Below are 12,240 nucleotides of genomic sequence, written 5' to 3'. Positions count from 1 at the left end.
ACATTTTTATACTAGTCTAACACATTGGTTCAGCAGGATTTTTATTGCTTGCTTGCTTGCTTTTTCTAGCTGTAAGGCTAAAATCTGATTTGTTTGTTAGATCCTGGATACCTTTTCCCTGTGTCTGTAAATATGAAGAAACTAGAGCCATGCAGCTGAATATCTTTAAACATTAGGAAGGATTTAGATTTAAAATCTAGCCTAGCCTAACCCTCAGGTCAAACATAAATGAGCTTATGTCTGAATTCTGAAAAGAGCTGAAGCCTTGTGAGAACAGTTTGTGTGAAACAACCGCAAATTCAATGTCAAGTCTTGGTTCTGCCTTGCCTCAAAACACAGTTTCCAGTCTACATTTTATATTGACTTCTGAATCCAGGAATAGATAATAGTGACATACATCAATTTTTGCAAAAATACGTTCCTTCCATCCAGTTCCTCCAAGAGAAATATTAAAGTTCAGATACAAAATATATTTATGGATAACAAATACTTACATGTACCCTTTGAATTTATTGAGATCATTGTTAGGCATTTCACAGATGATGGTGCTTTGGAAAAGTTCGGGCTCAAACAAAGTATTCTGGAAGAGGAAACACACTGAGAATGAGCGTCAAATCCAATGAGTCCTTGAAACTCTAAACACTAAGAGCAGCTAAATATAGGCCACCAGGATAGTTGGGGGCTGGAGCACTATGAGGAGAGGCAGAGGGAGTTTATCTCAGAGGGGCTGAGTAAAGAGCTGAGATTTTCCTCTCTTGGATTAATAACTGGTTAAATGAAATGAAAAAAATGCTGTGTATTGAACAAGATATCACAGATGCCATTTAGTGAAAACATGTCTTAATTTAAAGTCAATGTAACAAATAGTTCAAATTGTTTCCAAAAGGAAAACAGCCTTCAACCACAAGCAAACTCAAATGAAAAGAATTTCAGGTTTTATCAGGATTTTGAAATATGTTAGAAGAGTTATGTTGCTGGCCAGGATAGTATAATCATAAAATAGGATCCCACACATTTGAATAAACGTATCACATTCAAATAAGACTAAAAGCAAGACTAATAGCAAAAGAAAAAATACCCCCCAAGATGAACAAGCAAACAAACAAGCAAACCCAAAAGAGGGAAGGCAGTAGAATAAGTCCAAACCACTGGGAGAGACAAAACAAGACAGAGCTTTTCAGGCTAAGTGCTCACTCAAAAAGAGCTTGGAGCTGAACTGAGACACACAATTTTGTTTGATTTCCCCTGTGTTCAAGGAAACAGGCTTGGGTTTTGGACTGCATGAAGCAGTCTGGAAAGCAGACAGCATGAGAGGTACTTGACTGCTGTAAGTAGTGTTTTTTTCTTAACTGAAAAAAATAGACAAAACTTTGATTTTAGATTAAGAAAATGTAATAAAAATGAGATGTGAGAAATGTGAAAGAGAATCATTATTGCTGTGCCATAAAATCTTTGAAAAAACTGAAAAGACCTCACTTTAATCCAAACTCCTCCCATTAGGAAAGCTGGAAATCAAGTCTGCTGCTGGGCCTCCCTACGTTTTTCTACATGAAGAGAGAATTCCAGAGATTAGATTCCTCCAGAAACTGAAAATCCTGGGAATCCTTAATTGGAATTCACAAAAACTTTGCCAGACTGCAAGACGACTTCCTTACCCTGCCAGTCCTCAAGTCTCAATTTTCTCTTCACTGTGCTTTAATTTTTACATTATTTTCTCTCTCCTGTTCTTCTTTTTCCTGAGCAATACATATATTCTTTTCATTTTAAATATATATATAATATCTAAGTACAAGCAAGTAGAGAATCTGATCTAAAAAAAAAAAAAGCTGGAGGAAATATAAAAGCTTGATGAATATAAGGGCATTTTGTATACCTTCTGACCCGTGTGGCTGAATATTTTTAGAATCTCTTTTAAGAGATATTGTTCATCTCTGCTGAATCTTGTTCAACTCAGTAAACTCAACAAGAAAATCAGTACATATTTGGTTGTGCCACAAATATTTGTACAACAGGAGAACAGGAAGATGCAAAAGGTGCCTGGAGGACTGATTACTAATGAAGAAAACTAATAGGTTCTCACCAGAAAGGGGTATAGAAGGATGGTTGTTGTCTCAAATTTTTTTCTTTTGATGACAAGAATTTTACATTTGAAAATTCAAGTTAGAAAATGGCATAAAAGGAAAAAAATAATATTCCTTCCTCTCAGTCTTTTACAGATAGGGGAATTCAATGTTGCTAAGCATATCCTAAAGCAAAGAACTAACCCCAGTTCATACGTATTTCCTCCCTCCTTAAAGAGTCACACTTTATAGGCACAATTAAATCTGAGTAAGTTTCATGCAGCACGTGAATTGCAGGAATAAACAAAGCTCAAAGAACAACGAAGAAGTTGGCACACTGAAACCTATACATACAATACTTAGTGCACTGGGGCTTTTTTTAGTTCAAAACCTCAAAGTCTAAGGAAAATAAATGTGAATAGGCAGTCTGAAGCATAATTCAGCATACAGAGATTTTCTGATTTAAAGAAAGACTTCCTCATACTATAAATGACTGAGGCAAAAAGTTTGCATTTTGTATGATAGCAGAGCACTCTGTTTTCCTCGAAAAGCAAAAATACGAAACCTAATGTGTATGCTATGACTACGTGACACAAATGAAGCATTTTTATTTTTTCTATTTAAGTAACCAGTTTATTGTTTTTTTTTTGTAAATCTCTACATGTTAAAAATTTTCAGGGTTTCTCAGGAAATAAAACTCTCCCTAATCATCATTGGAAAGCTCTGGAAAAGGTATGCTTTATACTACAGCATCCACAACCCGAGAAAGCCCTTAATTGTGCTTGCAAAGTGATTTTCATTTGAACAAAGAGCAACTAACACTGGAGTACAGTACCTGACCACAACTGGCCATGGAAATGGTGTACTTTTTTTTAATTAATCTGGGTGCTCACTGGCAGCTGTGTCCCACCCACCAATAACCCCCAAAGATCCTCCTAATGGCACTGCTACTAATGGCTAAACAAATGAACGTAATTCCTAGAATTACCTGCCAGGTTGTTGGGTTTCCTGTCTGCTGGAGTGATTCCAATGCAACAAAATATTCCTCTTCACATGCTACAACTTCTTAAACTTGTTCTGTGTTATTTGAAAAACTACCCTGCTATGTTTGAAAAGATATTTTAAAATGTAACAAATACAACTCTCCCTAAGTCATATTTTCTTGTTTACTTCAGGTTTATCAAACACGAGTCGAGAGAACGTACCAGTAAAGTGTGTGTAAAAAGGAAATGATACAGCCTATGGAAAAAAAAATGGTGATTTTAAGCATTCAAACTGAATCTCTGCTAACAGCCAAACTGATGTCAAGCATATCACTTTTATTTAACTTTTTGCATTTTAATTTACCTCGAGTTCCTATTCAATTGCTTATTATACTCCTATAAAAGATTCTATTACAACTTAGTGTGCCTTAGAGCAATTCCTAGCTGAACTGCCATACATCTACCTGCCTAGAAAATGAGCCTGTGCCAGAATAACAAAAATCTTTTAGGACAAACGGCTGCTTTCCATACGAGGTGTTAGCTCCAACAGCAAAACACTTTCATAGCTGTACCAGCACAACCAGCCTGTCAGAACCGGTGCACTTCATGGCTGGAACTGGTGTCCAAATGGGCCCAGACCAACCCCGCACAACACGGGCTGCGTTTTCAGCAGACTTACCTGGCTAGAGAACCCCATCACCACTTGTCGTTGTTTAAGGTTGGTCTCCCCGTCGAGGTTGGCAGTTTCCAAGTGACAGATCCCATTCTGATCAGAGGAGTACAGCAGTAGGATATCAGCTGGGATGGTCTCGTTACACTGCAACTGCACAAAATCCCCCACTCGGACATCTTTCCAGCATTTCTCAACGTAAGCACGTTCTTCCCTGTTGCATTAGAAACATGTCATGGGTGAACAGTGACATTAGGAAGGCTGGCCTCCTGGTTAGTGGGGCTTCGAAAAAAGAAAATAGGGGGGTGGTGACACATTGCTGTATTTTTTTTTAAAAGACACAGCACAACAACTAGAAAGTCATGTTAGACACTTTCATGGTGTCATTTCACCACATATCACATTCAAATAGAATCTTTACATGGAATAAAAAGAAACTACAACAAAAGTTCTCTTTCTTTCTATCATTAGCCCTATAATCTCCACAGCAAAAGACAGAAAGTTGTTCAGACTAACAGATGTGTTTTAAAGTATCTTATTCAAGAAATTTAGACATCTCACCAAAAAATATTGTTTTTGACTATGTGACTATTTCTCAGATACTTTCCAACAACAGCATATGGATCCTCACAGAAGGAAACTGATATCTCAGCTACACTTGCTTCAGGTCTTTCCAGTTTGTAACTCTCAAAAGGTAATTACAAATCTTGAGCTTAGTGCACAGAAACAACTTCAAAAGGTAGAACAGCAGATAAATAAACCCTTAATATTAAGCAAAAGAATGCAATTAGAGCTCAAGTTTAATGGAAAAGGTAAGGTAAGAAACAAAGAACTTCTAAATAAAAAAAAAAAAAAAGAAGAAAGGAAAAAGAGCCTATGAGGTTCAAGGAAAAGAAATTACTATTACATCAACAAATCAGTGCTCAATGGTTCAGGAAATAGCAAGCTTTTTTTGACACTACATTTTCAATAATTGATCTTTTAACTGCTCTCAATCATCTAAGCAAACTAAAACCTGCACAATAAGCTTTAAAACCAGTTAATGGGAAAACTACATGGGCAACAATAGCCCAGTTCCTCTAACTCTTTGGGAGGAAATTATTTTTTCAATATGAATAATTGAATCATCTTATGCCTTGCTCTGTAAGAGGGAAAATGCTCACGGTACATTGCCACACAGACAGTAAAAGGCTTTTTGTAATGACTCAGAGTCTTATTTTTGCTTAAGTTTTTAATCTTCCTCATCTATTGCCTGAAAAATACCGTCTTTCAATTAAGTGTTTGTATTATGAGACGGGGAGCAGTGATATAGCAGATAAAGTGTCTTGCTACAGTTCACGCATCCAAGCATTGCTTCAGAGTCAGGCCAAAGGCTATTTCCTGCTAACCTACTTTCCTGGCCTTCTGTAAAGGAGACCCAGCCACGATGCTTGCTGTCAGGCAAACCCTTGCACTTGGCTGATACCCTTATCTGTAAACCAATGTGAAATAACAGCTTCCTGCAAAGGTTATGCATGCAGTTAAATTCTGTGCATTTCCCAGTGGTAACCACTTTTTATTCAAAAAAAGAATGCCCCAAACTCCCCACAACCTAACTATTTAAATCCCTTTAATGCTAGATGTGAGGTGCTTACTAAATAATGGTACTGTAGCACTAATTTTTCCTTCTTACATTCGTTTTTAATTTCTGATTTTTTCATTCTTTTCTTCTTTTGTCTGACTCTACTTATCTGCATGTCCTTTTTCTCAACAACAGACATAAAGACCACAATGAAGAACAGAGGTGTTTTGTAAGTTAATTTGATGTTACTATGCATTTAAAAAAAAATTCCAGCTCAATTTCTATTTGTAAAGTATTTAAGCAGGTGCATGTTGAGTATTCATTGCTCTACAAAGTAGACACTAATGTTAATATAGCAAATCAACTAAGTATGAATCCTTCCCATGTCAAACACTTTCTGAGTAACACTTCTTAATTTGTTTGTTCAGAACATAAAAACGAGGGTACAGAAGCAGTTTAGAGCAAGCAGATGTCTTGTCTAGCTATCCTAGACATTTGGATGCTGTGTATAGTTTTCATGTAATGTTTGCTATGATTTGCCCTTCTGCAGGAAAATCCTACCTCTCTGTACGTCAACCCCTGCACAATTCTGAAGTTTATTGAACACGCTTCTGATTTTTTCTGCTCATAAGATGCTATAGAAGGGCCTTGCCCAGCTGGTTGTCTTCCACATCAGCCTAAAGAAACCAGGTTAGCAGAAATAACTCACAGTAGTCACAGATTTGTAATGTTTTTTCCAATAATTCCTTATGAAACATCCATTACACATAAAGCTTCAGGTTCTGCCCATTCACTAATTACAGAGGAGATGGTGAGTCAGAAAAGCCAAATGACCCCTTTCAGATCAGAGGAAAAGTCGTACTTAGCACAGGTCTAGAGTTCAGGAATTGCTAGAATCCCAGACCTGCAGTCAGGTGGACAGAATGTTCCTCTCTCCCAACGAGCATTGAATTTGGTAAAGAAACACATTTTCTTTTCCTGAAAGAGCTATTCAGCTGGACCTGTAAGATTAACAGTTTCCTACAGTACAAAGGTTTTCTACAACTTTGTAGAGAATTACCAATGGATGGAAAGAAGAAAAATACTTCACAAGGAACCTGGTGCACCCCATAGCAGCACTGGCTGCGTTGTCTAACAAGATTTTTTCAAATGAAGCAGTTTCCTTTTAGCAATTCCTGTAACTGGGAACACTGCCCATTTTCTGTTCAATGATTAAAGTTCATAGCACAAGTTCCGGCTGCTAAATAAACAGAGGAGCTTCATAAATCTAAGATGGTCTGATGAGAAACATACAAAAAGGGCAAACACATTTATCCAAAGAAATAAACAAAATGTGGTGATTTACAATAGGCGGAAAGCTGGAAATCTGATTCTTATAGCAGCACAAAGGAATTCCAGCCGCTCCAGCCAGTAAGTCAGCTTCATCAGGGGCCCAGCTTAAATGCCTCTATGCAAATGAGTGTAGGATGGGGAATAAAAAAAGAGGAGTTAAAGACATGTGCACGCCTGCACGGCTGTGATCTTATTGGCATCACAGAGGTGTGGTGGGATGGCTCCTATGACTGGAATGTTGGAATGGAAGGTACAGGCTCTTTAGGAAGGACAGGCAGGGGAGACAAGGAGGGGGTGTCACCCTCTATGTCAGTGACCAGCTGGAGTGCATGGAGCTCTGCCCGGGGATGGATGAGGAGCTGACAGAGAGCTTATGGGTCAGGATTAGAGGGAGGGCAGGGACAGGTGACATTAGAGTGGGGGTCTGCTACAGGCCACCCAACCAGGAAGACTGAGTGGATAAGGTCCTCTAGACAGATAGGAGCAGCGTCACGTTCACAAAACCTGGTCCTCATGGGGGACTTCAACCACCCTGATGTCTGTTTTTAAAAAGGGAAAAAAGGAAGACCTGGGGAACTACAGGCCAGTCAGCCTCACCTCTGTGCCCAGCAAGATCATGGAGCGGATCCTCCTGGAAACTATGCTAAGGCACATGAAAAATAAGGAGGTGATTGGTGACAGCCAACAAGGCTTCACTAAGGGCAAATTGTGCCTGACAAATTTGGTGGTCTCCTATGACGGGGTTACAGCGTCAGGGGATAAGGGAAGAGCAACTGACATCATCTACCTGGACTTGTGCAAAGCATTTGACACAGCCCTGCACAACATCCTTGGTTCTAACTTGGAGAGACATGGATTTGATGGATGGACCACTTGGTGGATAAGGAATTGGCTGGGTGGTCACACTCAAAGAGTTGCAGTCAACGGCTCGATGTCCAAATGGAGACCAGTGATGAGTGGCATTCCTCAGGGGTCGGTGGTGTTTAACATCTTTGTCGGTGACATGGACAGTGGGATTGAGCGCACCCTCTGCCAGTTTGCCGACAACACCAAGCTGTGTGGTGTGGTCAACACGCTGGAGGGAAGGGATGCCATCCAGAGGGACCTTGACAGCCTTGAGAGGTGGGCCCCTGTGAACCTCATGAAGTTCAACAAGGCCAAGCGCAAGATCCTGCACATGGGTTGGGGCAATCCCAAGCACAAATACAGGCTGCGTGACGAGTGGATTGAGAGCAGCCCTGTGGAGGAGGACTTGGGGGTGTTCATTGACGAGAAGCTCAACGCAACCCAGCAATGTGCATTTGTAGCCCAGAAAGCCAACAATATCCTGGGCTGCACCAAAAGAAGCATGTCCTGCAGGCCGAGGGAGGTGATTCTCCCCCTCTACTCTGCTCTTGTGAGACCCCACCTTCAGTACTGCATTCAGCTCTCGGGCCCCCAGTGTAAGAAGGACCTGGACCTGTTGGAAGGACTCCAGTGCGTGGCCACAAAACTGATCAGGGGGCTGGAGCACCTCCCCTGTGAGGAGAGGTTGAGAGAGTTGAGGTTGTTCAGCCTGGAGAAGAGAGGCTCTGGGGACACCTTATAGGAGCCCTCCTGTACCTAAAGGGGCCTGCAGGAAAGCTGTAGAGGACTTTTTACAAGGGCATGTAGTGACAGGACGAGGCGTAATGAATTTAAACTGAAAGAGGGTAGATTTAGATTAGCCGTAAGGAAGAAATTCTTTACTGTGAGGGTGGTGAGGCACTGGAACAGGTTGCCCAGGGAGGCTGTGGCTGCCCCATGGCTGGCAGTGTTGCAGGCCAGGTTGGATGGGGCTTGGAGCAACCTGGTCTAGCGGAAGGTGTCCCTGCTCATGGCAGGGGGGTTGGAACTAGGTGATCTCTAAGGTCCCTTCCAACCCAAACCATTCTAGGATTCTGTGGGGCTTCAGGGCTGTGGGATGCCAAAGGCATGATCTAAGATAAAAGTTTCTCAGTACTTTCTCTCCTTTACCAGTCAATTTATCAACAGCGCACTTAAAAAGTGTTCCCTTGCTGTCCTGGGGTAATGGGTAGCATGATAATGCCCATCAGAAGATAGTGCTGACAAAAAGAGGCATTTAGCCTTGAACAGTCGAAGTGAAGTCTGCCAGAATTTGTTATTGGACTCATCATATCTGACCAAGAGGCTCGAACGAAATAGACTTTATGAAGTCATTTCTGGGAAGAAAGGATCATAAAAAAATCCTGCTGTGGCTGGAGATTGTGGGGGAGCATGAATAAATTATTGACTTTGTGTCAACAATTTCATTTCATGTTCTTGGATTCAATAAAGATAAATCTCAAACAAAAACTGGGTCAAAATGGATGGTGAATGGGAGCAAATAAAAATTATTGGTCTGCTCCCCAGAGGAGATTAAATAAAGGTCATTTTTCATGTGCACTCCACAGCATGCCTCTGAGTCCTAGATTGTCTTAGAGAAAGATCTTCAGAAATCTTTATCACTGAGAAGTATCATACCAACCAATTAGTTCAGTGAGTCTTATTTCCTTGAATTACTGCAAGCTTCACCTCAGGATACTTTGCAGCTTGAAGTAAAGACATTGTTTGCTCAACCTTTCACTCCCTACATTGCCACAAAGTTATAACACTTGGAAAAAAATATCAGTGTCACAAATAGACAAAGCCAAATGTTTGTACTTTACCTTATGTAAATTCACTAGAATGTTATATTTGAAAATGGGCCCCCTCAAGCATCACCTACTTTATAAAAAATTCTAATGTTTTGAGATTCTCAGTTCTACACAGACAACAGGTAGAATCACACAGCTACTTACCCTTTACAGTTTATTTTTGCAAATCGAAATCCCACACATTTTTATGCTATCAAAGATTAGACCAGGAAAAACCTCACAAAATGTTTTCAAATAGCACTTTGTGGCCATGAACTCACAGTTAGAGCTACTGTCATAAAACTTTGAAAAACTGACAACAAAGGAGCAGATTTAGGACTTCAAGAAGGCACTAGACTGGAAAGGGACTGATTTCTGAAAGCTGTCCATAGGTCAGAGTACAGCACAACTTCTCTGATAGTATTCCTGAGCTAGAGATATTATCTGACCATGAGAAGGTACTGTGTTGTCCATGCCAATTCATCATCTGCTTCTGCCATGTTACCATTACAATGGCTGGGAAGGTTGTTTTTGTGACATGGACATCATCCCAGCAGCATCAATGATGTCATTTAGCAGCGGCCAGTCGTGTAACAAGCCTTCATTAGCAAGCAGCTATAGTCTTTCCCTATAGCCCCAAACTCTCTCTCAGAATTTGAATACTACTTTAAGATGGCAATGAGCATCTTTTAAAGATAAGGGGAGTGAAATTTTTCTGAAGTTTAATAAAATTCATCTTTAATTATACTGCTTTGGCATTCCAAATTCCTCAATGCTGGCAACAGATCCTACCTTTTTATGTGCCAAAACTGCCCATAGCATCCTAACAAGGAAGTTATTGTCTCAGTGATAAAAGAAGCCTATATTCAACTTCCATAATTGTGCTGCACTGCTCAGCAATAACGAAAACATCCCTGTATTATCAACACTGTTTTCAGCACAAATCCAAAACACAGGCCCATACTAGCTACTGTGAAGAAAATTAACTCTATTCCCTCCAAAACCAGCACAGTAATCAATTCAAGTTGATGTGAACTTTAAGTAAGTACCAGAACTTTATAAATGCATTATATGTCTGTATACAAGGTTTTAGATTTAACCCACATTTTTAATTTCTGTCTCAATTTTATAATGACCTGTACCCAATGAAGAAATAAAATTAATTTAAGTAAAAAATATTTTGAGAACACATCTCCTTAGACTTTACTAAGTTCATTTTGTAAGTTATGGATTACTGTATTTAGGAAAATCTATTTATTTTTCTTTTTTACTACTGCATTGAACAAAATGCTGTTGCTATGATTCTGCCTGGCACCAGCTGGAATGAACAGGTAACTCCAAGGTTACTTAATGACTGCTAATCAGTAGCATTAGTTTCTAAGGACTCCCATTAACTTACCAAGTTTCTGGAAGCCACAGCCGAGATCAGCTTTTTTGCTATACTCATCTCCTTACACGACCGTGTAGCTCTTGAGGTCACGTGGCAGAAACCTGCTTCTCTCCAGGTCTTAGTGGTGTGTTAAAACTCAGACAGATTCAGACAGGATGGAGCTTAATGTTACGAGGTCATGATTCTGCAGGTCTCTGAGCCAAAACCATAGGTTCTTATTTATCTGCCCTTTGTCTTTAGTCATTAGGTTCTGCTGCTGTCTGCTAAACCATTGAACCTTTGCTGTGAAGCAGCTTTAAATGCCTTGGCAGGTAATAGATCTTGAAGAAAGCTCTGATAAAGCAATATACAAACTAGTGGTAGCATTAGTAATGTATTTATGGATTTTCTTCCACAAAGACCAAGGATCCTCACTGTAGCAATACACACTGACTGACAAGAACTGCTAGCTTGCTGCTCTTTGACTTTCAAGTGTTGCTGCCTGGACCAGCTGAGCGCTGAAAACTTGACATTTTTCTTTTGCATTTAGTCAGTGCAGCATGTCACGTATTTCTTCACCACACAATCAGCATGCTCATCATAAGATGAATTCATGTTTTAACTATTTCTTCACAATTTTGGTACCACTGGTTTCAAGCAGTTGCATGGTGACATAACAAACCTGAGTGTACTGTTGGTTAAGGCCATTTTCTCAGCTCACTGGAGGTTTGAAGAATGCCTCAGCTTGCACAAACAGAAGTCACTGTTCCTGCCTTCAGTAAAAGCCACTATTAATTCAGGTATCCATAGTTAAACTAGGTACAAAAATTCCATAGTACCTGAGGTACATACAACGGTTATAAAGATGACAGAGCAGAGGATGCCCACTGCCAGTGGCAGTCCCACACAGAGAACAAGGTAGTCAAGTTTGACGTTAAGCAAGGGAGTGGCACTGGATCTTTCCTGATGGATACTGAGTTGCAATGATATCATAGCACATAATAATCATGCAGTCATTGCTACTTTTATAAGAAATAATTCATGTTTCAACTGAACAAAGTGCATGCTTTGTGGCTGTCATAGGAATGCACCTTCAGCCATATAAGAGGTGGAGATCTTGAGAAGACCTTCAGCCTCCAGCTGATGGAATTCATGCACTGTTGAGAGAAGGCACCACTGAGGTGTAGAAGCCTTGATATTGCTATGGCCAAGAAAACTGATTGCAATTCTGCCTGAGGGAATGTGGTGGGACTTGAAGTGAGCCACAGGCTTTAGACTCTCTTTTTTTTTGGTATATAATATGAGCCCACTAAAGCCTCTAGCAGGCTCCTAGTCTTTAAAGTTATGCTTTGTTAGAAAACAAAAGTAATAAAGCATAAAGAAAAGGCTCTTTAACAAATGCAAACTCAGCGCTGCTGAACAGGACTTTAAATTAAAACATTGGCAACAAATCTCTTTTTGCTTACTATGCCCTTGGCAGGATGGTATTTTCCTCTCATCCTGCTTTCTACTTTACAAACTTTCAGGTTCACTCTGGGTTGAATGAGCTGCATGTGATGTTTCTGGCATTCAGAGGAAAGCTTTCTTTTCTCTTTCACCTCTGAGATTTGA

General features: G+C 40.0%; 3 protein-coding genes across 3 annotated transcripts in view; 1 reads left to right on the top strand and 2 right to left on the bottom strand.

Moving 5' to 3' along the window:
• The window catches only part of GABRB2 (gamma-aminobutyric acid type A receptor subunit beta2), a 617,197-nt gene that overhangs the window by 126,101 nt on the left and 478,856 nt on the right, over positions 1-12,240 (bottom strand). The gene's annotated exons all lie outside the window — the stretch shown is intronic.
• Positions 1-12,240, top strand: part of LOC126050797 (uncharacterized) — a 920,783-nt gene that overhangs the window by 544,594 nt on the left and 363,949 nt on the right. The window lies entirely within an intron of this gene.
• The window catches only part of ATP10B (ATPase phospholipid transporting 10B (putative)), a 57,093-nt gene that overhangs the window by 37,107 nt on the left and 7,746 nt on the right, over positions 1-12,240 (bottom strand). Inside the window, exons 3-4 of the mRNA XM_049829093.1 lie at positions 3,723-3,927; positions 495-580 (exon numbers count right to left, since the gene is read on the bottom strand). Of these exons, the coding sequence (XP_049685050.1) occupies positions 495-580; positions 3,723-3,927 (291 nt within the window). The remainder of the gene's footprint in view (positions 1-494; positions 581-3,722; positions 3,928-12,240) is intronic.

Source organism: Accipiter gentilis, chromosome 26 (genome assembly GCF_929443795.1).
Source record: "Accipiter gentilis chromosome 26, bAccGen1.1, whole genome shotgun sequence".
Taxonomy (NCBI): domain Eukaryota; kingdom Metazoa; phylum Chordata; class Aves; order Accipitriformes; family Accipitridae; genus Astur; species Astur gentilis.
Note: the sequence above shows the minus strand (reverse complement) of the source record. Positions and strands in the feature narration are given on the sequence as shown.